This window comes from Mustela lutreola, chromosome 2 (assembly GCF_030435805.1).
Source record: "Mustela lutreola isolate mMusLut2 chromosome 2, mMusLut2.pri, whole genome shotgun sequence".
Lineage (NCBI taxonomy): Eukaryota > Metazoa > Chordata > Mammalia > Carnivora > Mustelidae > Mustela > Mustela lutreola.
This window is the reverse complement of record NC_081291.1, coordinates 168,743,836-168,770,655: the sequence shown is the minus strand read 5'-3', so window position 1 is coordinate 168,770,655 and position 26,820 is coordinate 168,743,836. Positions and strand designations below refer to the sequence as shown.

The 26,820-nt window shown below is 40.4% G+C and overlaps 1 protein-coding gene across 1 annotated transcript in view; it reads right to left on the bottom strand.

The window, feature by feature from the left end:
- Positions 1–2,312: 2,312 nt before the first annotated feature.
- MORC1 (MORC family CW-type zinc finger 1) overlaps positions 2,313–26,820 on the bottom strand; it is a 179,527-nt gene continuing 155,019 nt past the window's right edge. The window contains exons 22-27 of the mRNA XM_059165067.1: positions 24,817–24,883; positions 21,504–21,650; positions 14,124–14,211; positions 12,500–12,553; positions 5,946–6,140; positions 2,313–2,489 (exon numbers count right to left, since the gene is read on the bottom strand). Coding sequence (XP_059021050.1) covers positions 2,313–2,489; positions 5,946–6,140; positions 12,500–12,553; positions 14,124–14,211; positions 21,504–21,650; positions 24,817–24,883 — 728 coding nt within the window. The remainder of the gene's footprint in view (positions 2,490–5,945; positions 6,141–12,499; positions 12,554–14,123; positions 14,212–21,503; positions 21,651–24,816; positions 24,884–26,820) is intronic.

Below are 26,820 nucleotides of genomic sequence, written 5' to 3'. Positions count from 1 at the left end.
TAAAGACTACAGAAAACCATATTTTGGTCTTGGGTAGAAAGACTTGGTAATTAAAAAAAGGCAATTCTACCTTAATCTATTATACCACCACACACCAAACAAAATGCAAATAAAGTTTGAGGGGTAAGTATTGACTGAAACAGATAATTCTAAGTCTGGATAAGAATTAAATATGCAAACATACAAAAGAAAATTCCAAAATATAAAATTATTGAATATACCTACAAAGACAATATGGGTCCAACATGAGAAAAGTTGAAACAATCAATGAAAACTAATTTTTTTTTAAGAACTTGGCCCAAATGTAAATAGGAATTTAACATGCTATAACTGTGCCACTGCAGATCAGTGGGGAAGAGATTGGTTATTTGATGAATAGCTTGGGGACAATACTGTATCTATCTGGAAACACAAACAGTTAGATTTTTAGCTTACTCCGTTCACCCAGATAAATTCTAGGTGAATCAAAGATTTAACAATATAATGTTTAAAGTCATTATAACAAAGTAAAATTTCTTTATGGTTTTAGCATTAGAATGTCCTCTCTAAATATGACTCAAAATCAGAAGGTATAAAGAAAAGTAAATTAACCCTCCCACAATTTTTTAATCCCATATGGCTCAAAATACCATAACTTTTTTTTCAATAAAAAATTAGAAGAAAATAGCTGTAACACATATAATATAAAAAACATAATTTCCCTAATATAAAAATAGTTCCTATAAATTGGTAAGAAAATACTTACCACCAGGTCACCATGGTGGCTCAGTCAGTTAAGCATCTACCTTTGGCTCAGGTCATGATCCCAGGGGCCTGGGATTGATCCCTGTGTTGAGCTCTCTGCCCAACTTCAAGTCTGTTCCTCCCTCTTCCTTTACACACCCCCCCACCCCAGCTATCTCAAATAAATACATAAAATCTTAAAAAAAAATAGAAATAGAAAAATGGGTGGAAAAGCCAAATTTAAAAATTCAAATACATTTTAAACATGAAAAGATGCTCAATCTTACATACAGCATAAGAAATACACATTAAAACTACAAGGATATACCACTTTTCACCCACTTGGGTCAGCAAGATAAAAAATAGTTTGATAATTCACCGGGTAGCTGAAGGTGTGAGGAAACAGGCATTCATATGTTGCTGTGGGAATGTATACTAACAAAATTTTTATGCAGTACTACTGGGAACTATCTATTAATAATAAAATGTATATGTCCTCTGACGCAGCAATTCATCTTCTGGGATTTATTTAACATATACCTGCACGTGTGTGAAATAAACATAGTTACAGAGATCTGCATATATAAACCCAAAAGAATGGGAAAAAAATCTAAGGGACCATCGATAAGAGAATAATGAAAGAAATTCTAGTGTGTCCACAGAACAGAACAATATGGAGCAGGGAAAGATGAAGAGGCTTTCCCTGTACTGATTGATATGGAATGATTGTGAAGGTATATTAACTGCAAAAATCAACAGAATCCTTTGGATGACATTACGTTTATATTTATACCTGTATAATGACTTATACGGTTTTATGTACACTGTTTTAGGATGGATGCATGAGTAGCGGGTAAAAGCACACCTCTGGAGAGGAGTAACTGTCTACAGACAGATGGGGTGAAGACTCCCCACCATATCCCATCTCACACGTTCTGGATTTTTGTACTGTGTGTATGTATGTAAAATTAAAATTATACAATTCCACAAATACTAAATGCTTTATTGCTTTTGTCCAAAATGGCAGACACCTTCTAAACAAATAAAAATAATCAGTTACCCAGGAAAATACAAAAACAATTCTTACATATGTGTAATACGCATTCACATGGTAGGTAGAAGACGTGTACTTGTACTACAACTCAACGACAGAATTATCATATAAATTATATCTTACGGTTTTTGAGGATTTCTATTTTCTGCTTTACTGAGTATTGGCTGTCACGGAGAAAGGGCACATGGCCTTTCCGTTTCAAAATAAGTTTTAAGAGGAGGTGATTCTGTAGTCCTTTGTACACTGATTTTGAAAGCCATGATTTCCTAGTTATTATAGTCTTCTAGTGAAAACAGAATTTAAGCCTAACGGACATCTCCACCTTTCTCGGTAGCTTACGTAGGAACTAGAGAACTCCGGGAACAGTTCCTGCCGCAACAGTAGAGTTAGGGAACTGGATGGTGAATGTGTCAATTGTAAATCAGTCTCTATTTCTAAAGTTCACAATCCCCTCAGGATTAAACAGGACAAACAGTACACTAACGAGTACAAGGGGAAACACGTTTTGAAAAGAATCTTCGTCTTATTAGCATTTTTAAAAGGGATTATCTTTTCTGACTTCTGATTTTGACTCCCTGTTCCTTTCAAAAGGGAGACCATGTCCTGCATCTGCAGTCATTTTATTTAAAGCATTCTGGAAAAGGGGATTATCTTCTTGAAGCAAAGCTTCTAAGTACCTGTCAATCTGCTCCCGGTCTCCTGCTGGACTGCCCTGGAAAAGAGAATCAACGATCAGAGCAGGCCGGGAAGCTGCAGGCTGCACCCCTGTAATCTGGGCGGCCTTGGAACAGTCTTCCCTAGGGTTCCTGTAGCACCAAAACCCACCCTGGAATAATGCCTTTTTTCTTTTAATATGTTTTCACCTTTAACCCTCATTTTATGTTCACAAGGAACTTGGATCATTTTTTTTTTCCTTCCTTAGTGGAGGTTAGTTCAACCGGCTTTCCTTCTATTTATTTATTTTTATTTATTTTTAAAAACATTTTATTTATTTGACAGATTGAAAGAGAGAGCTAGAGAGGCAACACAAGCAGAGGGAGTGGAAGAGGGAGAAGCAGAACTCCTGCTGAGCAGGGAGCCCAGTGTGGGGCTTGATCCCAGCACCCTGGGATCATGACCTGAGCCAAAGGCAGACACTTAATGGCTGAGCCACCCAGGCACCCCTACTTTTCCTTCTATTTAATTACTTGTCATATTCCTAAAGCCACCAGCCTCCATCTCGTCCTTCTCTTTTATAGGCTCTTGTCTCCCCATTTTTAAATTTTTTTTTATTCTTTTAAAGATTTTTTTTTCTTTTAAAGATTTTATTTATTTGTCAGAGAGACAGAGAGAGAAAAAGAAAGCACGCACAAACAGGAGGAGTGGCAGGCAGAGGGAGAAACAGACTCCCCACTCAGCAAGGAGCCTGATGCGGGGCTCGAAAGTTCATGATCTTTAGCCTTATATGAAAAACAGATGAGTAAGAAGATTCTGACTTCTCTGTCACTCCTCTTCCCTCTGCAGCATCTTTCCCCCTAGCCCTGGGCTTGCTGCCCTCATCTGTCTCTTTTTCTCTCCTTTTCCCCAGTTCTCTGTTTGGGCAATTTCATACTGTCCTTCCCTGAGCTGCTTAATCCATGAACAGCGGGACAAATGCTCCCTCTTCACAGACTTAAATCTCACTCCCTCAAGCTGAGCCATGGGCTCAACCTGCTCTCCAACTTGGGCTGATAGATAAAAGAATTTTTTAGAAAGGACCTTTCAGAAACAATTCCAGTTTTACGATTGTTCCCAGTCCGTGTCTGACACCACCCTCCTAGCTTCTCCATGGCTCCCCTGGTCCCATTAACTGTGCTCAGCCCCTCTGCCCTAGGCTTCGGACAAGGCTGGACTATACTGAGTCCCAGCTTTGGACTGGGGCCCTGTCCCTAGAGATAAACTCACCTGATAGTCATGTTCACCTAGATTTTCAAATAGTCCCTGGCCCTGAGGAATGCCCTACGTGACCCCTTCTGACCCTGACAGCTCTCTGTCTGTTAGGCCGAGTCTAATCCTTTGGCTCTGCTCTATGCCTGGCAAACCAGGCTTACTTCCAGGACTTCAGGCTGGCCTGCTGGGTCCCTCAGCCTCTTCATGGGCCTGCTCTGTCCCTCAGCTTTGGGGCCACCTCGTCTCTTGTGTCTACTCTACGCCAGTGCAGTTGTTCTGGTGATCAGAGGCAGTGGAAATCGAAATTTCAAGTCAAGGAGGAAAGTAAATCTATTTGGGCAAGGAATCTTTTGAGTACCTCTCCAATGATACCAGACGAAGCATTTCATATATTCTGCGGGCTCAAGCCCCTTTGCCTCCTTCAAACTTTGTGAATAAAACAAATTAGTAGAATTACTCTGGCTGGGGCGCCTGGCTGGCTCAGTGGGTTAAAGCCTCTGCCTTCGGCTCAGGTCATGATCCCAGGGTTATGGGATGGAGCCCTACATCGGGCTCTCTGCTCAGCAGGGAGCCTGCTTCCTCCTCTCTCTCTGCCTGCTTGTGTGCCTACTTGTGATCTCTGTCTGTCAAATAAATAAATAAAATCTTTAAAAAAAATAAAGTGCTCTTTAAAAAGAAGAAGAAGAAGAAGAAGAATTACTCTGGCTACTGTGTGGGAAACCCAGGGGTTTGGCAAAGAAAGAAGAGTAAATCATTATTCTTTCATGTTTTTCTCCTCGCCACACATAGATTTATTATTTTGAAAACCAATAATTTTTATAACTTTTTAAAAAATGTAATCATTTAAGAGAGAGAGAGAGGGAGAGGGAGAGATGGCATAAGCAGGAGGGGAGATGGGCAGAGAGAGAGAGAGGGAGAAGCAGGCTCTCTGCCGAGCAGGGAGCCTAGAGGAAGGCTCGATCCCAGGACCCTGGGATCATGACCTGGGCCAAAGGCAGATTCTTAACTGACTGAGCCACCCAGATGCCCCTTATGAACTTTTCTGATAGAGCGTAGTATTTGATTTTTATGACATAGAATGTCTTTGGTCTCTCGAGTTTTTGTTTGTAAAATAACCATCGTTGCTGAAACTGTACCACAGTGCCAGGCTCCCTACCAGATCTTTCACACGTAAAAACATTTGCCACCCTTTACAGCCACAAGAACCACAAGAACTGTTGCCTAGGCCACCCACAGTGGGGGGGGTGGGGGGGGTGGGGTAGTATATTTTTTGACTGTATACTTAAATTAAGCAAAAAATATTTTCTGAGCTTCATTTTGTATTTAATAATATAAAGGAAATCCCAAAGAACCCAAAAGATGTATATTTTGTGAAGGAGGAATGGATCCACCTTGAAATGTTCACAGCTGACTGGAACCCAGGTGGTCTGGCTTCAAAGCCCATGCTTATCACATCCTATCCTGATGTATGTGCATTTCCTGGTCTCTCCCCGACCCCTCTTCCTGGGCAAGGTAACCCTCCATTCAGTCAGGGCTCTCTGTGGGGCACTCAGCTCCTACCCTCTCACCTTGCAAGGCCTAAGAAGGCCCTATCTCATGTCCTGGGCTCAGGGCCTATGTCTGAGTACAAAACACCATGTACTTCCGAGGCTCACTGTTGATTTCTCAATTTATTTCTGCCATCTATGGAAAGACTCTTCAACCATGGCCATACATATTTTAATTTTTTATGTATTCCATCCTGAATTTCTATATGCTGTAGAGAGAAGATGGACCTTCCCTCATTAGCCCAAACCATCAGAGGAGCCCTGTTCTGTATGTGTTCGTCTATCCAAACAAGATGAACAGCATACTCACACAATGTTTCCTGACCTCTCTAACCTCTCCTCAGAGATGAGAATAGTCCATTCTTAATTATGTGTTGAGATAAAATTTAAAATATTTTGCTGTCTGATAAAGTTAGAAAAAAAATCCTACTGAAAATACACTATTGAGGGACAGGGTTCATTAAACTCTACCAAAAGCACAAGCAAAGGTTCTGATTTTTGTAAGAGAAAAAAATAACAGACCTTTAAAAAATGTTCTCATATATACTTTCGAAATTTATTTATTTACGATTTCAATATTCCTGTAGGGAGAATAAGGGCTTCATAAAGTGACCTGTCCAAAGCCCGTAAGTGGATGACGAGGGCAGGAGAGGAAGTAGCTCAGTGCTCTCTCCAAAACGTATATGGCCACTACTCCAAATTTTGTTACTTACCAGGTGGAGTTTCTGCAATAGTACTGTCAGTTTTACCCGAAGATTATTCAGTTTATCTTCAGTAATTTTTCTTTTTTCTTCACACTGTCCCAGAGATATTTCATTAGCCACTCCTCTTCGATTTGCATCATAAATAATGGACTGCATTTTTCTCTTTAGTTCTCTTTCGTATTGGACCATGTAAACATTCTTGATCTGGGAATGTTTTAAAAAACACTTTTAGTATCTTTTTCAAGTATTACTATTCCCCCTAATATCAGAAAATGATTTCATATTCCAGGTCTGCACATAAGTACAAAGCATCAACTCTATACCTGTGTACTACAGGTGGTCGAAATTTAAGACACAGTGACACCCTGAAGGAACTTTCCATGTGATGGAAGACAGAGAGAGAGAAGGAAAAACGTCCAATATTCTATTAACTATGAGGATGGGAGAGGCACATTAAAGAGAGCTTGGACACCCTTGCTTTGAAAGGGAAAAAGAATCCAGTCATGGTTGAATCTGTCTGCCTACCAGTGATACCAGAGTATTTTAGTATATGTGCTGCCGAAGCGAGCACCCAGTGATACCAGAGTATTGAAAGCACCAAGGGGGCAGCTGGTGGTGCCTGTTATCCCCTCCACAGCACCGGAACTCACAGGCAATGACAGAATGGCTGGCCATGCAGGGCTTTGCTGGCAGATGATGGCAGAACTCATGTCTGTAGCAGTTGAAAAGCAGAGAAGCTACAATCAGAGGAATTCCTGTTCTGTTACTCTCTTTGAATTCCTTGTCCTGATGCAGAGAATGGTCACTGATGTACACACGTGACCCTTACTAATTCAAGAGTCTTGATTGTTTCCTAAGAGTTCATATTGTGAACGAGGCACTCACAAAGTAGAAAAGGGAATGGAGAGGCCAAATGCTCCAATTTCAAAGTGACGTGAATTGCTGGGGTCAACATTTGGAGAGGGCAGGGGATATTCAGAGATACAGAGCAAATCCTGTTTTGATCCAGATTTGAAGGTTTCTGTAAGGAGGAGATTTCTGTGTTCTGATATGACGAGGTTCCCAGGAAAACTGTAAGGTGGTCTCATTTGTCTTCTGGGTTTACCCTTCTCCTCCCCACCAGCCCCTCCACCACACTCACTGCAGACCCATCCCAGATACTGTCCACATTAGCCCCTTTAAGTATTCATTGCCCTTGTGTATTTCTCCTTTTTATAAAATCCTTTAAACAAACAAAACTCCTTAAATATACTGAATTCTCCTTAACATTAACTAACCTCCTCCTAAAACCAAGGCACTGAATTTTGTAGTAGGTGATATGAAGATATATAAGATTCAGATCAACTATAGAATGAGATAAAACAAGCATGCACATATCACATCTTATGGGAGAAGGTTCATGGTGCCCCAAGTGAGGCACAGATTATCATTAGAGTATGGATTCCTCGTTAAAGATCATTAAGATACTTAAAGTAATTGACATGGATTAATATCAGTAACTTACCTTCCAATTACTTATGCTTTTCTTTTTAAAAAAACAAGATATTTATTTATTTATGTGTTTGAGAGGGGGAGGAGCAGCGGCAGAGGGAGAAGCAAACTCCCCTCTGAGCCCGGCCCCCGTGGGACTCCGTCCCAGGACCCTGAGGTCATGACCTGAGCTGAGGACAGCTGCTTAACCTACTGAGTCACCCAGGTGTCCCTATTTATGCTTTTTGTGTGCTATTAATTAAGAGGAGTATTTAGGAGCAAGGACCCAAATACCACTCCACAGTGGCAAACACTCGCTTATATGTGTGTATTCACACACACACACACACACACACACACACCACACACACACACACACACACACAATGTATTCCATTAATGGTGAGACTTAATTGTGAGATTTGTGGATTGCCCTGTAAAGAAATCTTAGATTTTGAGAGTCTCAAACTGCCTGGACACTTGTGCGGGGACAATTAACACAATGCTGAAATCCGTGGCCTGCCTCTGCCTGTGCTTATTTCCTGAGTTGCGGGCCTCACCCTTCCAGGAAAACACGGAGCTTATTCTGCCCCAGGCCCCTCACCCTTGCTGCTCTCTCTGTTCAGTGAATTCAAGCCCAGCCTCCCTAAGACTCCCTGTTTGCCTCACGTCTGTGCTGAAACACGGCTCAGGTACCCCTTGCTCACTGCATCTGAAATAGGTTGTCTCTTCCCCAATACACACCTCATGGTCCATCCCCAGGCCCCACGCAATTATTTTATGTTTATTTACATATTTAGTATCTACAATTAGGTCATTTACATTATACTCTGTTATCTGTCTTTTCTCTAGAACGTAACATCAACTGTGGGGGCTTTAGTCAACTTCAGGGAGTGCTGTGGAGTTGGGTGGAGTTGGGTCAATAATTCAATTCAGCCAGAAAAAGGATGACAGGGTCCCAGGTGGCGCAGATGTTACCAGTCACGCAGAGTTCTTGGGTGTTCAGAGCTCTAGAACTTCATGGCTTTTGCCACCTGAATAATAGCCTAGGGAACACTTTTTTTTTTTTTTAAAGATTTTATTTATTTATTTGTCAGACAGAGATCACAAGTAGGCAGAGAGGCAGGCAGAGAGAGAGAGAGAGGAAGAAGCAGGCTCCCCGATAAGCAGAGAGCCCGATGTGGGGCTTGATCCCAGGACCCTGAGATCATGACCTGAGCTGAAGGCAGTGGCCCCAACCCACTGAGCCACCCAGGCACCCCCAACTTTTTGATAAAAGCAGTAGTAGTAAGAAAACAAACCAAGTAAAATTAAAAAGAAATCTGAAATGCTTATCAGCTATAAAAGGAACGTACTATTGATAACACTTGAATGGATGTGAAGGGTGGTATGCTACGTGAATACAGCTGATCAGAAGGTGACACATACTATATGAATCCATTTCTATAGCATGACTGAATGGACAAAATGATAGAGATGGAGAATAGATGAGCATCTCTCTGGGGTTAGGGTGCTTGTGTGTGCGTGTAGTGTGACTTTAAAGGAGAGAACAGGGAGATCTCTGTGGTGGTGGGAGTCTGGATCCTGGTTTTGATGGTGGTTACACAAATCCACGTACACAGATAAAATGAGACACATATTTAACCAACTTCAATTTTGTGGTTTCGATATTCTACTATAATTATACCATTATGTAAGACATAAGCATTGGGAAAAATGGAAAGGTACCTGAGACCTCTCTACTATTCTATAATTTCCCATGTACCTAAAATTATTTCACAGTAAAAAGTTCAGAAGATAACACTGTTTGTACAGTACAACATTAGGAATGTTTATATAGTACACTGCATTCAAGGTCATACTTAGTCTCTCAAAGTTCAGTTTTGTAACCAAGCAAACTATATTTCCTTTAAATACCACCAGCCATCCAGTTTCCTGATTTATTCTTTTCCCTTTCTAAACTAACATTTTCAGGAGGTTTCTATAAAAGGTAGCAATTCTGAGAGCATTCAAGGCCCAATGTAAAAGAACTTCCGGTTGTATTAATGTTTTAATTAGGAGGAGTAGAGAATTGCAACAAGATGAGAGGCTTAGTTCTGCTGGTTAAGCCTACTTTTGTAGAGGTATTTGAGGCAGATCAAAAATGGAACCTTTCCAAACTCCATTATTCAGAACAGAATTAGGATTTGAAAGAAAGGATATTCAACTGAGATTTTAATTTTCTGCCTTGAATTTAAAAATTCAGAGTTCTAGCAGCTCTGGAGCTCCAGAATCCTAACAAGTTAGCACAAAGGAAGGCAGGCTTACAAGATCTGTAGATTTAGTACTCTCCTTTTAGGTACATGACATGTGAGTGTTTATGTGGGCCAGCAGAAACAATCAAACTTGATTTAGTGTACAGATGGTAGGGTCTAGATGCATTTAAAAGTACTGATTGGATGCTGGTAGGATACAGAGTTTAAGAAGAGAGAATTGTTAACTTTGAGGATTTTATAATCTAGTTAAGGGGAAAATAAAATACAAGAAACAACTACAATACAAGGCAGAAAATTTAATTAATGCCAAAAAAAAAAAAACAAAACAAGTTTTTTTAAGTTTCTCTCAGAACACAGAAAGTCAAGATTAAGTTCACAGGGACAGACTGAGGAAGACCTGGAGTGGAAGGTGGCATGGACCAGACCCAACACTGGGTGGGCAGGATTTCAATAGGACAACTGCAGACTGGGAGAGTAGACAAGAGTGTCCTGGGGGCAGCATGGGGAAAGGCTCAGAGGCAGGCTCGTTGGGTAGATTGCAGCAATTCCATTTCGAATGGGGCAAATGTTTTATGAGAGGAAAGAAAAAAGATGGTGGTTCCAGCCAAGCTGTGTACAATTACCTGTGTGCTCATAACCTATCTACTACTAACTACTACTAACAACTACCCAGGGCAAGGTGACCAAAGACATCTGTGACTTATCAAGGGTCCTCCTGTGCTTTGATGTAGCTGTCTTTATTAAAAGTACACAGCTTAAATCAAGTTGCATAGATCTGTCCTTGGATTTCAAAAAAGATGATTATAAGTGTTTTTATAACCACCACTTAAAACTACCAATTGATAATAAAGGCCTCATGACCAAGCAGTTTCATAACGGGGAAGTCATGATCACAATTGTTCTGTATTTTGCTTGCAACATCTCTGTTTCAACAAGAGGTCCTGGTCTCCTGACTGTTTATCTTGCTTTGATTCTTTGAATCCCACTTGCCCTAAACATTAAGAGGATTCTACTCATCATTTCTGCTAACATTGTTCACTTGCATAAATACCTACCTTATTCAGTCTGGTCTCTAAAACCTAACAACAATGTGGCTCCATTACTGATCATATAGATAGCAGAAAAATACCATTTAGAAACAGACGTGAAAGACATACATAAGCCTGGATGAACTAAGGTGTGTGACAAACTAATTCTTTGCAAACCTCTAAGTTTCATGATGTTAAATATTTAAATCAGAGATCCCTAAGCACTAAATGAAGATCCCTGGGAAGATCCAGGAGCCTTCCTGGTAACTCTTGGAGCTGGCTGCCATAGACCTCCAGTTGGGACAATTCTTAGTAGGACACTAAACAACCTGCCCACCATGTACCACTCCCCCATTCCACTGTGAGCACCCCCCCCCCCATATGTATCTCATCGTGCAACATCAAGGTCTCTAAGTAAGTAAACAATAAATCTTTCACACCAAAAGGCTGAGAAGCTGTGGTATACATACGGCAATTAACACATGCAGATCCTGTCACAGACTGAAGAAGGACAGCCTGGACAAGGGTGAGATGGAAGACAGTGATGCAGAGAACAAGCTTGGAGTGGCACAAATCTGGGTTCCAATCCTGAACCTGTTACTCACTTGCATCACAGCACTGGACTATTACCTTGCTGACTCTCTCATTCCTCACGGCTATCATAAAGATAGTGGCATTGACCTCCCGAGGTTGTGAGGGTTAATGAGGTACTGGCTTATATAAAAGGCCTAGGCTAGTGCCTACCTCTACTGGCTCTTGACCAATCCTGCTTTACATTCATAGATTAAAATAATACAGAGCTAGAAATAGGATCAAAAATATATTGAATGAAAACTTTGTCCTGCAATCTAGTTAGGAAATGTGGCCAAGCACATCTTCAGCCTGAAAATGTTCGGAGACTCCTTTTCAACAGACATGATTCAGAAAATAAACTCGCTCTTCAGTTGAACAATGATGGGAAACCTTCATTTCTAGCTGTTTATCACAGTCCAGTAGGCATTCACTCAGAAACCTCAGAGGCAAATATATCGACAAGGGTGTGAAATTTAGGCACATCCTACACTCCAAATACTTTGTGAGGCAGCCTTTCTAAGGAGGAGTCTGGTTTAGGTTCTGATCTCCATCTCAAGTTTGTCTGGTCATATGTCTTCAGGAACTGACTTCGTAATTCTATTTCACTTATGAAACAAGAATATCCAAATCTATTCCATTCCCTACAAAAGAGATGAGGCAGTGCCTTTCCTTCGGTTTCTGCTTCCCATGATTCCAGGGGTCAACACGCCCCTTGTAGTCTTTAAGGTTTGCGTGTCATTATGACAGTTTTCCAGGAGATGGCTAGAAGCATAAGTACTTTTAGTAGTATTGTTTTTATAAGTATTTTTGTAATGGAAAAATCATAAACTTAAAAACTGTTGACAGGATCCTAAAAAACAAAAAAACAAACAAACAAAAAAACAAACAAGCAAACCCTAGAGATATCAAATTGTCCAAAATAATTAAAAACTCTAATCCGCAAATGATTTCTGGTTTAGTCCAGTGTCTCAAGGACTTAATCTATTTCTTAAAGACCGCGAACTTCATGTATTCTGTTCAAAATATAGTCCTACTCCCAGTGTTTCATGAGCTTTCTGCTGTGGAAACATTTGCATTTTCAAATTCACAAAGATGTTGGCTTGTGACATCTGATATGCTACACATTAATCTTAGTCTTGATAAGAGAATGCAAATTTGATTTCCTTCCAAACCTAACATTTGGAAAAGTATATTATTTCTTTGGAATATGGGATCATTTAGAATATAAATGACTTACCTGGTTGAAGCACATTCTCAGCTTTTTGTTTGTCTGCTCTGGGCATTGCTCCAGCTGTTTTGTAAATGATAATGGAACAGGATATTAACTTTTGGAGAATGAGCTGTTTACAACAGAGTGCTAACATGAGAAGTATCTAATATAAAAAATCATCAAAGCCTAGAACTGGCCAACACTGGTATTGTGGGTCTTTAAGCTTGGTTCTAATTAAATTAATCAACTAAAGAATATTAAAGAGAGTAAGGCAGTCTACATAATTAATAAACATGGTTAAGCAATTACAGAAGAAAAAAACGAGAAGGCGGAGTAAATGGCAAAGATTATTCAAGAGGAAGTCAAGGAGGTGGTTGGAGTCGGGATCTTCTAGGTGGGAACATCACAGAAAGAGACTGGGTAGTCACTGGCATATGGGATAGTATTTCAAGTCATAGACTCGTCGAGGTCTCCCAGAAACAGCACTTAATGGAAAGAAGAAAAGGGCCCAGGAATGGGCCCTCAGATGCGCCAACATTTAGAAACCAAACAGAGAAGGAACTGAGTTGCCAGCAGAAAAGATGGGAGGAAGAAAAGCAACAAAATATGCTAAGTGTGTTTTCGTGGAAACGACACAAAGAAAGTCGTTTAAGAAGGAAAAAAGTGGCCAGCTGGGTTGGTCTCTCAGAGGTCAGAGAAGAGTGACCGCTGCATCTGTCAGCTCAGTGGTCACTGGGCGCCTCATGAGACAGTCCCAGGGAAGCACCAGAGTCAGAAACCTGGTGGGGGCTGGGGGTGCGCTGGGGAGGAGGATGAGGTGAGGGCAGGAAGGTGAGGGAGCAGAAACAATAGTGATACATTAGAAAATTAGAGAATTAAGGGTTTCTCCCCAGGATCTTACTAAGGCATACGGCACCTCTGTCAAATCACTTGGTGCTCTTTTCACTAGTAGCCTTTCCATGTATATCCATCCTTTCCATAAGCAATGCTGTGCATGAAGGCAGAGAAAGCATTCTCCTACCCTCCCATACCCCAAGGTTCTTCTGAGCTTCAGGGAGCAGCTTCTGGAAGCCTCAGGCCGGCATAGCTCACTCAGCCTCACCATACCTTGCAGTGACTTAGCGGCCTGGGGACTACCCAAATGAGGCCAGACAGCTGGATCAGGTCTTCCTTCTAATCATATATGGCACTATCTCTGAAAGGAGATTTGGTAAATAGAGTTTTCCTCATCTTTCCCTATGATGTTAGTGATTTTAGTCAGACTAGAGCTCTTCACACCTGACGTGGTTGATGCACCCAAACCTCACCTCAGGCCCTCATAAAGGGTGGCTGAGGAAATGTATCCAAGCAACAGAAACTCTCTTTTTGGTGTCATGGAGGGAAGTCAGGGACCATGTCCTCTTTCTTTTCATCTCTGCAACTCTCTGTTCTCGGTCTTTAAGATCTTCTCCAAGTTCAACAGAACCTTGGCCACACTGGTTTTAAATGCAGTTTTCATTCTGAGTCATCCATTTGGTACAAAGACCCCCATCTTCATTCCCTTACACCATTCTAGGTCCTCTTCTCAGTAACACTTTACCATGTGTCTGCAATGAAGATTAAGTTTGGGCTATTCTGTCATGCCCTCCAAGATCCAGTAAAGCCAGCTTACCTCAAAACTTGCCGCAAGTTCCTTGACAGATGTGTAGCCAAATTCTGATGGTAGCTGATACTCAGGGAAAAAGTACAGAAGAATCTCCCTAGGAATGTGAGCAGAGTGGAGATGGTGATATACTGGGAACAGGGATGCAGCGCTCACCTGTCAGAACTGCTGGGGGTTAAACACTTGCCAGAGATGAACATTCAAGCCCACCAAATTGCTTTTAGCACTGCCATCAGAGTCCTCCTCAAAAAGCATAGACTGGGGGGCAAAGGACTGGGTGTGGCTATAAAAAGGCACCAGGTGGGTAGGAGAAGAATAAATGAAACAAGATGGGATTGGGAGGGAGACAAACCATAAGTGACTCTTAATCTCACAAAACAAACTGAGGGTTGCTGGGGGGAGGGGGTTTGGGAGAAGGGGGGTGGGGTTATGGACATTGGGGAGGGTATGTGCTTTGGTGAGTGCTGTGAAGTGTGTAAACCTGGTGATTCACACACCTGTACCCCTGGGGATAAAAATATATGTTTATAAAAAATAAAAAATTAATTAAAAAAAAAAAAGGCACCAGGAGGAATCCTCACGGTGATAACACTGTTCTGTATCTTGACTGTATCAATGCCGACATCTTGTGATAGCGTTACCTCTGGGGGAGAGTAGGTAAAGGATACAGGACATCTCTGTTACTTCTTCTAACTGCCTGTGAACTTACACTTACCTTAAAATTAAAAATTTTAAAAAGAAAGGAAGAAAGAAAGTAGGAAGAAAGAAAAGGAAGGAAAGGGAAGGGAAGGGAGGGGAGAAGGAGGGAGGGGAAAGGGGGAGGGGAAGTGGGAGGGGAAAGGGGAGGGGAAAGGGGGAGGGGAAGAGAAGGGAAGGAAGAGGAAAGGACAGGGAGGGAGAAAGGAAGCAAGAAAAAAGGATGAGAGGGAGAGTAAGAGAGTAAGAGAGAGGCAGGCAGGCAGGGCTCACAATGCCCACCCATAATCAATCAGTCCAGGAAAGCACCGTACCTACTTGAGTGTCCTCCTTGAAGAAAACTTAGCATTGCAAAGATCCTGGAGGAAAGACACTGTCTCCTGACTTTTCTGTTCCCCTACGAAAACCGAAGAACTCAATTCTCCAGGGTAATTCCTTTCATCCGGGGCTCTGCAACTACTCTTAGGAATCACGTGCGGACCCTGTTCTTTCCAAACAGTAACTGGCCATTGTTCTGACAGGGGCTTCATTTTGCCAAGAGGCAGTAGCGGCCCCACCTTTGTAGGGTGACAGCTTTTCTAGGATTAGTCACCCAGATGATGCATATTTCATCCCTGGGAGAACATGAAGTCTAGAAATTTATAGCTACTCTATCTTAAAAGTACATAGAGTGTTTTTGTGTTGAAGGGGTCTAAGGACCTCATGTATATTATCCAAGAGATTTATAAAACTTTTCAGTTGTAAAATGGTATGGCACACAAAAGATAAAGTAGCTGTTCCTTACATAATTTACATTCTAGTTTTTTAAGAATATGATGTTTTAATATTCATTTATAGTTTCAAAATTCAATCCAAATGTTAAAATACTCAGCACTGCAAAACGAGAAACACACATACACATGCACACGCGCACGCTACCCAGAATTATTCACCCAGTTAGTAAGAAGGGGAGTGGGTTCTGGGTATTTGAGATGAGCAGAAATCAGAAGGGATGGAGAACAAAGCTACAAGTGGTGCCCTGAGGAAGGGACCTGAGGTCACCGCTTGGGCTGGTTTGGTAGGGCAGAAGGTTGGTGATCTTTTTTTTTTTTTTTTAAAGATTTTTATTTATTTGACAGACAGAGATCACAAGCAGGCAGACAGGCAGGCAGAGAGAGAGAGGAGGAAGCAGGCTCCCTGCTAAGCAAAGAGCCCAATGCGGGGCTCGATCCCAGGACCCTGGGGTCATGGCCTGAGCTGAAGGGAAAGGCTTTAAACAACTGAGCCACCCAGGTGCCCTGAAGGTGATCTTTTACACAAACCAGCACCCTCCAAATCCAGTCTCCCTTCTCCCAACACAGGATTTGAGCCTCTCCTGAGCACCAGTCCTTGTCATGGTGGGTATAAACGCTTCTGGGTTTAGACTGAGAGCAAATCAGCAATCCTCCGAGGAGGGGCTTCCAGAAAAGCAAATTTCTTTTAGGATTTTATTTATTTATATGAGAGAGAGAGAGCACCAGAAGGGGGAGGGTCAGAGAGAGAAGCAGACTCTCCACTGAGTGGGGAGGCTGATGAGGGACTCGATCCCGGGACTCCAGGATCATGACCTGAGCCAAAGACAGATGCTTAACCGACTGAGCCACCCATGTACCCTTTTACTCCCCAGTCCTATTCCCTCCTCAACAGAGTTGATTTTTCTTAAGAAAAATCTTTTACTTGGGTTAATACAGCCCCATTCTCTCTAGACATGAGAAAGGAAACACAGAAGTACCTGGTCATCCAGCCACTGTTTTTAAAAACAGCATATAAATATAAATAAATATATAAACAAATATATATTTATTTATATAAAATATATCATATATAAATATATATTTATTTATATATTTATATATAAATATTTTATTTATTAAAATTAAAATAAGTATTTTATTTATATTTATATATAAAAATTAATATAAATAAATATATAAATTAACCTAGTTAATAAACTTGGTCTTGGCTAAGAAAAAGAGCCTCTTACTTGAGGTAGATTAAAACTCTCTTCTCCAACCCAGTGAAAGAGAAGGATGAAGATGAACAGAAATGGCATAGCTTCATTTCCTAAAACCAGGAATCAGATCACGTCTTTTGACAGACCTCAATTGCTAGTATATTTACTTTTGTGGGCTTTTCTCTTGTTTTGGTAACTGGCAGCCACCTGTAATGAGGGACTTTCTTTTATAAACTTATTTTTGATACTTTTAAAATTTAAGCTAACACAAAGCATGTTTTCACAGAGTTGATATAAATAAAGTCTGCCTTATTATCAAGCAATGAACTGAAACAAGGCATACTAGGGTTAGCAATTCAAAGCAAGGCCTATGAGACTGCCAGGATTGAAATTCTAGCTTTACCACCTAAGAGTTGTGTAATGGTGGGCAAATTACTCAACTTCTACAGACCTCAATTTTCTCTTCTGTAAGATGGAAATAATAAAAGTCTATTTACAGGGCTGTTGAAAGTTTTAAGTGAGTTATCATTTGCAAAGTCCTTAGGGCAATGCCTGGCACACAAGAAGTACACAATAAATATGTATTATTCTTATTACTATTGAGCGTGACTTGAGATTTAATAATCCAATTTTAGGACCATATGATACAATTTAACAGTCTAGATCTCAGTTTAGCTCATCTACCTCTGACTTAACACAAGTCAGTGATCCCCATAATCTGAAAATATTTTAACATCAGCAATAATATTCACTGCCTTTTTCATTAATCCCTCTCAACTTTATTAAAAGTATCATTTGAGGAGCCCTTGGGTGGCTTAATCGGTTAAGCGTCAGACTCCTGATTTCAGCTCAGGTCTTGGTCTCAAGATCATGAGTTCAAGCCTTGCAGTGGGGTCTATAGAGGCATGGAGACTAAGAAAAAAAGTATTCTTTGAATACCTACTAATACATGCTAGACACAGTGTGGAAAATCCTGTTTTCAAAGATGCTACTATATTTGGGGATTAAATAAACTAATACACATAAAACAAAAAGCAATATAAGTCCAAAAACACTAAACTGAGCATAATCAGGTAATGGAAAGGAACAACAAAAACTAGTATTTTTATTAATTTATTCCATTAATATGTAATAAAAAGAAGTGTCCAGACTCCGTGGCATTGTGGAAAGGGATAAGGATGAGGTCAGGTCCAGACTGAACCATGTGGAGGGAAAGGGCTCCAACGACTCTTTGGCGGGTGACAAGGAAGGCAAATCTGGTGAGCAATGGTCACTGCAAAGCACATGGAACCCTCCACATTCTACACAATCCACCACAATCCTCATGCCCCGAGACATGTGAAGTCTAGTTAACACAAGGAATAACACGTGGACCAGATACAGAAAAGCACAGTACAGGGGGTAAGAAAAACAAAGAGGACAAGAACTAGTGAAATGTGAGAAAACATACTACATGCTGCTGAAGGCAAAAGAGAAGATTGATAAATGAAGAACTCATTTTGTTCCAGTTAAGCTTTGTGTTCCGCACAATTCTTTTTCCCACTTAATATTTTTGTAAAACAATCACCACAAAAAAATTCAAGCCTGTACTGAGAGCTGATTTATTAATACATTTGGCTTTCAGAGTGTTCAGCTGATAATAGCATGATGATTTCAAGTACCAAAGATTCTACATGTTCATTAGGGAGATGGTTTCCGGGAAATTTTAATTTTCTAGGGATGCCTAATTATAGAAGCGAATGTACTTTAAAGTCTTAGTACACTAAATCACATTATCCCCTTTTTGATCACATGTAACATTAAAATTAATAGTAATGATATACTTAAATGCAGAACAAAGATGAACCAAGGAAAAAATAAGGAGAAAGATGAAACACAGCGGCACACCCAAACTCTGTTCCAATGCAACCAGATCCCTGTGTGGAGAGCTGTGAAGGGTGTGTGTGTGTGTGTGTGTGTGTGTGTGTGTGTGTGTGTGTGTGATAAAATGTGTACATGTATACACATACACACTTACATGTATATACATACACATACATATTTCTGAAACAAGGCATCCTATGTATATGTATATGTATATGCACCTGTGTCTGTGTGTATATGACGGTGAAGAGCACAAGATGACAAATCAGGAAGCCATAGCTTAAACCCAGCCCTGTCCTAGTTGTTGTGTAATTGTGACTTTGAGTGTGTTTGTTTCTCTAAGCTTCCAAATTTCAAAAACTTGTGGGAATAAGGAGCTAATATATACAAGATACTTGGGTAAGCCTAAAATATAGTAACAGCTCAAAAATGATAGCTATTATTATCAAGAAACAATAAGCCAATCATTGGACATGTGGTCATCTTCATACATTTTTAGTCACATGCACACATTTACTGATATATACAGACACGTTCCTATATATAATTTATTACATACCACCCAATCTTAGTGCTCAGTTGACATGCCTGAATGTTGGAACCAGGAAGGAACAAACCAGGATTCAGGCTAACCAACTTCAAAATTGCTTACATATTACTTCTGGACAAATACTGACAGAACTGGTTGGAGAATCTCATTCTTGAGGGACTGTACCATGAATCACGACAGTGTAAGACTGACTGACCATCCAGGTCACTGGACAAGTGGCCTTTTTCAACCTTGTAATATCTGTACAACACCCTGAGGCCTGGACTGCTTCCATCCCATTACCAGGCTAATGGCGGCCTTCCAGCTCAGGTGCCAAGCAGATTAAGTGATCAAAACTCAAGTGTTCAACTGGTATTTACCCTAAAGATACAAACGTAGTGATCCAAAGGGGCACATGCACCCAAATGTTTATAGCAGCAATGTCCCCAAACCCAAATTATGGAAAGAGCCTAGATGTCCATCAACAGATGAATGGATAAAGAAGATGTGGTATATATATATACAATGGAATACTATACAGCTATCAAATGAAATCTTGCCATTTGCAACGACATGGATGGAACTAGACGGTATTATGATGAGCGAAATAAGTCAATCAGAGAAAGACAATTGTCATATAATCTCTCTGATATGAGGAATTTGAGGGCAGGGCGGGAGGGAGGGAGGTTGTGGGGGGGGTAGGAAGGAAGTTGTGGGGGGGTAGGAAAGGAAAAAAGAAACAAAATGGGATCAGGAGAGAGACAAACCATGAGAGACTCTTAATCTCAGGAAACAAACTGCGGGTTCCTGGGGAATTGGGGGTAGGGATAGGGTAGCTGGGTGATGGACACTGGGGAGGGTATGTGCTATGGTGGGTGCTGTGAAATGTGTAAGTCTGATGATTCACAGACCTATACCTCTAGGGCAAATAATGCATTATATGTTAATAAAAAAGATATGTATCTCACACTAAATATATACTATCAGTAACACATACACACACACACACAAACAAGCAAAAACAACTTAAGTGTTCAGAAACGTAGTACTCTGGCTTCATTTCTTGGCCAACAACTTATCTCTGGATCCCTGGTATCATTAGTGAAGATGTGCCCCAATGCAAAGTCCAAGCAGATCTGCCTACTCCATAACCAAGAGTTCCTCCTCTTTTCTCCTAGGGCAGGACAGATGCTAGGAGTGTGTTTCTAAGGGATAGGGGTGACCTTCATGCCCATGTGTGCAGAGGCTCGCAACCCTGGATGTTGCTGCAGAAATTTCCATAAGGCCTATGACTATTGTAGAAGTGAGTTCAAGTCTTAGTTCAAGTCTTAGTTGAATTTGCAGTCTCCTTCCACACAAGACCAAAGCCTGGGCTTGAGTCGAAGTTGTAGCTCCCTATACGGATGCCCCACCACTACCTTTCTCTTTGCCAACTTTCTAATTCCATTCTTTGCCAACTCTCTTCTTCAGGAAGTTTTTGCAGTCATTCATCAATCAGAAAGTCAAAGTCACTGTCCTCATGAAAAATACTATTCTAGCCAGGACATGTGGTGGGTTTGCCTTACCCGAAAGCCTCTTACTTTACAAGGCAGGCCACTCTAGGCTATGAACCTTAACCAAACCACTGGCTCCACTAATTCTGTGGTGTTCCTGCTCCCGCCCCCTTCCCTCCCTATGTTACATATTTTAGAGCACTCTTCCGTATACTAACTTCTTTGGCTTGATTGTAAAGCCTCCTATCATAGGTCCCTAGTTGGAAAAATTCTGAGTCCTGGACTTTATCCCATCTCTCTCTATATACTTTGAGAAATGAGATTCAGATGTCTAAGTCCCTCATTGACCCTGCCCACAAATGTTCACCTTCTACACTGAACCAGAAAGTAAAACTCACTTTCCCTTGATAAGTTTCTTATCTAAAGCTACAAAAGGAGACTTCCCAGAAGGCTATTACAAATATCATGAAGGTCTTCATCAGGCAATAACAAAATAAATAAAAAATGAAAGATGAAGGAACGGAGAAAGGGAGGAAGAAGTTCAGTAAGAATTTTTCATAACATCCAGGAGAGAACTAACATTTCCCATACTGCCAGACCACGTGACAGACCACGTGACACGGGCAGTTAGCAACTGTAGTTCTATTTCAAGAGACATTTAATCCCATGGTGTGTCTGTAGCGGCATAGTTAGGAGATAAATCATACAGTCATTCTACGGAATCTTCTTGATAACTTTACCACTCCACTGGAGGAGGAAAAAAAAAAAGATGAGGTGTTGTCATGGCTTAGAAAGTGCCACAAAGCAAATGGAAATAGGCTAGCAAATATCTTTACCTTAAATTCGACACCAGTTTTCTTACAGTTTCCTTAACAGATGTGCTTGGAGAAGATTTTGTTGGTAAATCCACAACGTGACAACTACCCCTCATAGAGAAGCTGGTGCCGTGTCCCGAACGTGGACTTAAACCTTCCACCTGGGCACTGTGCAAAAACAAGCCGAGACTTATAATTTCAGACTTATAATTTATTAGGTACCAACAAATTCAGAAACATTAATAGATGACAAATAAAATGTTAATATACAATAGATGAGAGCAAGGCCATAAATGTCATGCTAAAAACTGTCATTTAGGGAGTTAAAGAAAATCAATTCTCAACTAGAAAAATGACTATTTACTCCCGACAAATCTTGTTTCAAGATTTTTGGGGGAGCTACAATTAAACAGAATTGGCAGTAATGCATCCTTAACTAGAGTAATCCCATAACATTTGCTTCCTTTGCTGAAAGAGTCTTTTAAACCAAAGTTCTATGTTAGCCTGAGGGAAGGTACATACAGAAATAAAACAAAAAAGGGTAACATCAGTTGAAAGAACTATTTAGTCAAAATCTGTAGGAAAAAGAGTGTTCCAGGGGACATGTAATGATCCTGGGTAGAGATGAAGCAGGACCACTGGGGCGGAGTGTGTGGGAAAGTGAGGCACCGGGGAGGGGAGGGCTGGGGCCTGTGGCCAGGGGCAGGAACTGGCGTTTACTCTAAGTAGAGCAGGCACTACCACTGACCGGTTTCTCTCATGGAAGCAAGGTGATCTGCTGTGTGTTTTAAAAGGGTAACTAGCTGTAGTGCGGAGAATAACTCACAATGAGGACACTCAGAATAGTGCACTGTGTCAATGAGACCCAAGGTTTTCAGTACTGTGAGAACAAAACACATTCAAGAGGGCTGGGGGACTTGTAATTTGGGAGACAAAGCTGTGTGGGCAGGTAGGGGTCAGATCACATAGGAATTTGCTTGTCATATAAGGAGGGGGTTTTTGTAATCCTTTCATGCTAATATTAAGACCATAGCTCTGGAGAGTTTTATGTTTATATTGTATGGGTTATTTAAAAATTGGACAAGAGTTTATATCAAATAGAATGTGTTTCTACTGTCAGCAGCTTTTTGGCATTAATTCTAACTTCGACTGATATTTTATTTAAGGATAAGAGGATTATAACAAAATGCTTGTCTCTTAAAGAATACTTACAGACTATCTGAAGCTTATTAAGTATAACTTCCTTTATGCTGAAATTTTATTATGGTAGTCCTCTAAAATTTTTTTTTTTTGGGATGCTGAAAAGTCATGCACTGGAGGTAAAAGGTAAAGTACACTACACCTGAGCACAGAGAGTCCTCTCCGAACCCATTTCTCTTCCTGCCAGATAGTAATAACGCCAACCTCACAGAGCTGTGCTGAGGATTAAACAAGACACACGAAGAATTCAGCCCAACTCTTACACTTAATAAGTGTTCAGTAAATAGTGCCGAATTATTACTGTTATTATGATCTTTATCATCACTACTACTATTAATGAATTTGATAAGATTCTTCTATGAGTCAAGTTCTAATAAAGAACTCTAGGCTAAACCATTATCCATAAAGTGGTCTAGTGTCAGTATAGGGGGAAAACTGCATCATTTAGTCAATTAACAAATATACCAGCTCTGAGTCAGCTGCTATTCTGGATGCTAATGACACAGAAGTGGTCAAGACAGCCCTGCTCTTATGGAGTGAATTAGCTCCTAGTGAAAAGACAGAAAGTAAGCAAGCTAGAATGTAACACACTAAAAAAAAAAGAGAGAGAGAGAGAGAGAGAGATAGAGAGAGAGAGACTACTCAATAAGATACTTTAAAATAGTAGTAAGTGCTCTGAAAAAAAAACAAGCAGGATGCTAAGATCTGATACTGTGTCAAGAGTGGGACAGGCTATTGTGGATAAAGGTGCTATGGCTATGGGAAGACTGCTCAGACACCTGGAATTATGAAGAAGAAAGTATCTGGTCCCCATCCTTATGGGAAGACAGATGTTCAGAGGACCAATTCCACTTGACAATGGTGTTGCTCACCCATCGTGTCAGAATACAGCTGATATTTGACAGGTAATTATTTTTTTTAAATATTTTATTGAGAGACAGTGAAAGCAAGAGAGATCACAGAACTCCAGAGAAAAGCAGACTCCCCGCTAAATAAGGAGTCCGATGCGGGGCTCAATCCCAGGGCCCTGGGATCCTCAGCCAAAGGCAGTCGCTTAACCGACTGAGTCACCCAGGCGCCCCTAACAGATAATTATTGAAGTTGAAGGAGTTATGACTGCTCTGATCACTGCATTAGTGGCTCTCTGAAACTCTGAGTCTGCCTGTGAGAGTTGGGGGTCACAGAGAAGAGAACACTTGAACCCGAACTTGAAGGAAAGAGTTATAGACTGGTGTACAGCTTGCAGAGGGCAAAGGAAGCAGCATGGACAGAGATGGAAATGTGATAAAACAGAACTCAAAGCATCTCAGAAACTCTGGGAAGCAAAGTGGGGGCTCCAGGAAGGACCAGGAGTGAAAGGGACTTCCACCGTGCTGAGGAGTTTGTAACTTATCTCACAAGTGATGGGGCCATGAAAGGCTTCTGAGTAGAACAGTGAAGTGAGAGGGTCTGAGTCTCAGAGGGAATCCTCTGTCAGCAAATGCAGAAAATAAAACAACTCTCTGTTTTTCTCCGACACTCAATTCAATGTGCTCCTATGCAAAAAGGGCCCACGATTTGGATTCACAGTCACAGGGTCTAAATGCCTGGGAAGCACCTTTGACAAGTCTAAGTGAGGGTAAGAGCTCACTTCCTTGGAAATGTCCTTTCTGTTTTATTGGGCATCCAAATTATTCAGCTGATTTTATGTTAAAAGTGACAAAAGTTTCATGTCAAGAAAATTCTAGCATGCAATGATTATCATAATTACATACACGTGTAACAATAAGATAATGAGCCACACACAAAAACAGGTTTCTGATTGCATATTCACACCTTATACACATGTGACATTTTCAGTTCTTTCACTACATTAGAGTAATTTGAATTAGGTGCTCGCTGTGAGTAGGAAGTTAAGCCTGTTCCACTTCATTATCCTCAAATCTTCACAAAAGAAAATAAAAAGGTTCAGGAAAAAGGTAAGAAACCTAGCCGTATTCTATTCTTTCTTGTCTCCTTTGTAAATTTGGTTCCATTCTTAATTGCCTTTGCTTGTTGCTATTATTTTCTTTCTTCTTGTATTTAAACATTGATAATTACTTTGCAACAGTATAATTGCACTCACTTGGAATGTGTGTAATTGCAGTACACTCACCTTTCCCGGTTAGGCAATGAAGAGTTTCTCTTTATTTCCAGAGTGTCACTGCTCGGCTCTTGTTTTTCTTCAAAAAACAGACAAAATGAAGACAATCACATTTTGATGATCACACGATAATGTGAAATGAAAGAAGTGTCAGCAGTTTATTCATTATTATATATTATTAATATATTTATAAATATTATAAATATAAAATTATTATAATTTGGCTTTGTGTTCCAGACATCCTCTTGTAAAAATGGACCAATATATTCTTAATACAACTTACAATAGCCTTTTAATAAAGTATAGGTGGTATATATAGTAATCCAAGAGCCTTTGTAACTTGTGTTTTTGTTAAGTTCTTTTTCATGATGTTTATTACCTGCAACTGGTGTGCATGGGGTGACTGCTTGGGGTTCCCTTCTCTTATAGGCCTCTGCCCAGACAACCTCCTGTCTCCCCCTTAGAATCCCACTCTATTCCATTTTAGGTTCCGGTTCAAAAACATCCTAACACACCCTGACCCCAAACATTTCTCTAGTAGAGAGTTGAAATTTAAAGCAGAAAGAGACCTACAGTCATCTAGTTGACCTACTTACTGAAGGAACTTCATTATTTTATGTTCAGAGAGGTGAGTGATTCATTTATAGTTCACAGAATGCTCTGACTACTTGGATTGGTTTTAAGAGTGACTTGGAGGCAGTATATGCAATAAGCCAATGTGTCTTTCTTCCACCTGTCTCCAGAATTCATTGTGGTAACTGTCCAAATATCTTATTCCACCAAGTAAACCCTTGCCAACGAGATAAGGGCCATCAAAGGCCAAGTCGAACAACATAGCAACAAAGGAAGTTTTAGATGGTGAGTGAACGGCTGAGGATCTGCCTCCTTTAAGTAAATAGGAAAGAGAAAACACAAAAAGAGGTTTTCTAAGCATACTGCAGGTGCCACTGGTTTTACTCACCGGCTTGCAGACAAAATGAAGTTTTTTTTAGCCCAATGGCCAACTAATCTATAAGTACAGTCATTTGAAATTATTTCACAATTTGTTCTTTTCAAACCCAGGATGAATATTTGAAATTAAATATTAATTTTAGGACCCAAATTGTATTAACAACTTTTCCATTATGATTTGGAAATCCAACAGGCACATACTTGAAATCATTTTAATACTTTGAAACTTCTAGGAAAGACAGGCTTTAAGATTAAAAGAGCCTTACAAAAGAAATCTTGATTGTGGAATTGCAAATTACCCTAATTAAGAAGAGAGATTTTAAAAACTGTGATTTCTTAGGGACCTCACTAATGGGTTCAAATATCAAGATGTGCATGGACAGCTGATTAGGTTACCTGAGCAACAAAGTATGCAGGGATTGCTAGTGACCACAGAGTGAAGCCATGAACTGATTCAAGGACTAGGAAGGGTGAAGCCAAAAGGATCTGAGGCTTGTGAAAGAAGCTAAGAAAAGCTTTAGAACTTATATCAGAATAAGAGCAGAACCATGAAGATAATGGGCTTGGTTCTCAGGTCCAATGGTAGAATATTAAAACAAGAGAGAGAATGATATAATAATAATTTAACACATAATAAAGGGGTTAATGAATGGATGCTAAGAAAACATAATCTTCTGAGTCTGGTTTGCTTCCAGCTTCTCTATCCAGCGTAACAGTTTTTGGATGGAATATTAAAAGATGGCAACTGTAATTTTTTTTTTTTTAAAGTTCAAGTCTCTCACTTGAGACAAAGGACGTCCCATGAGGATAAAGGAACTAATGGATGTGTTTGGTGAACTAGTCTAAGGGGAATCAGGAAAAGCAGGAAAAGGACTACAAAATTGAAGACAGAGAACTATTATAATTTTCAAAACACAGTCTGAATTAAAGAGCTCTTATCAATCTACTGCAAACTTCTAAACAGAATTCAATGGAGAGTGTGGCCCAAGTCTGCTGCTGGAGATGTCAGGCCGTGTGTGGCAGTGCTGGGGGGACTCTCCTTGGGAAGGAAGGGTTTCTTGGCTC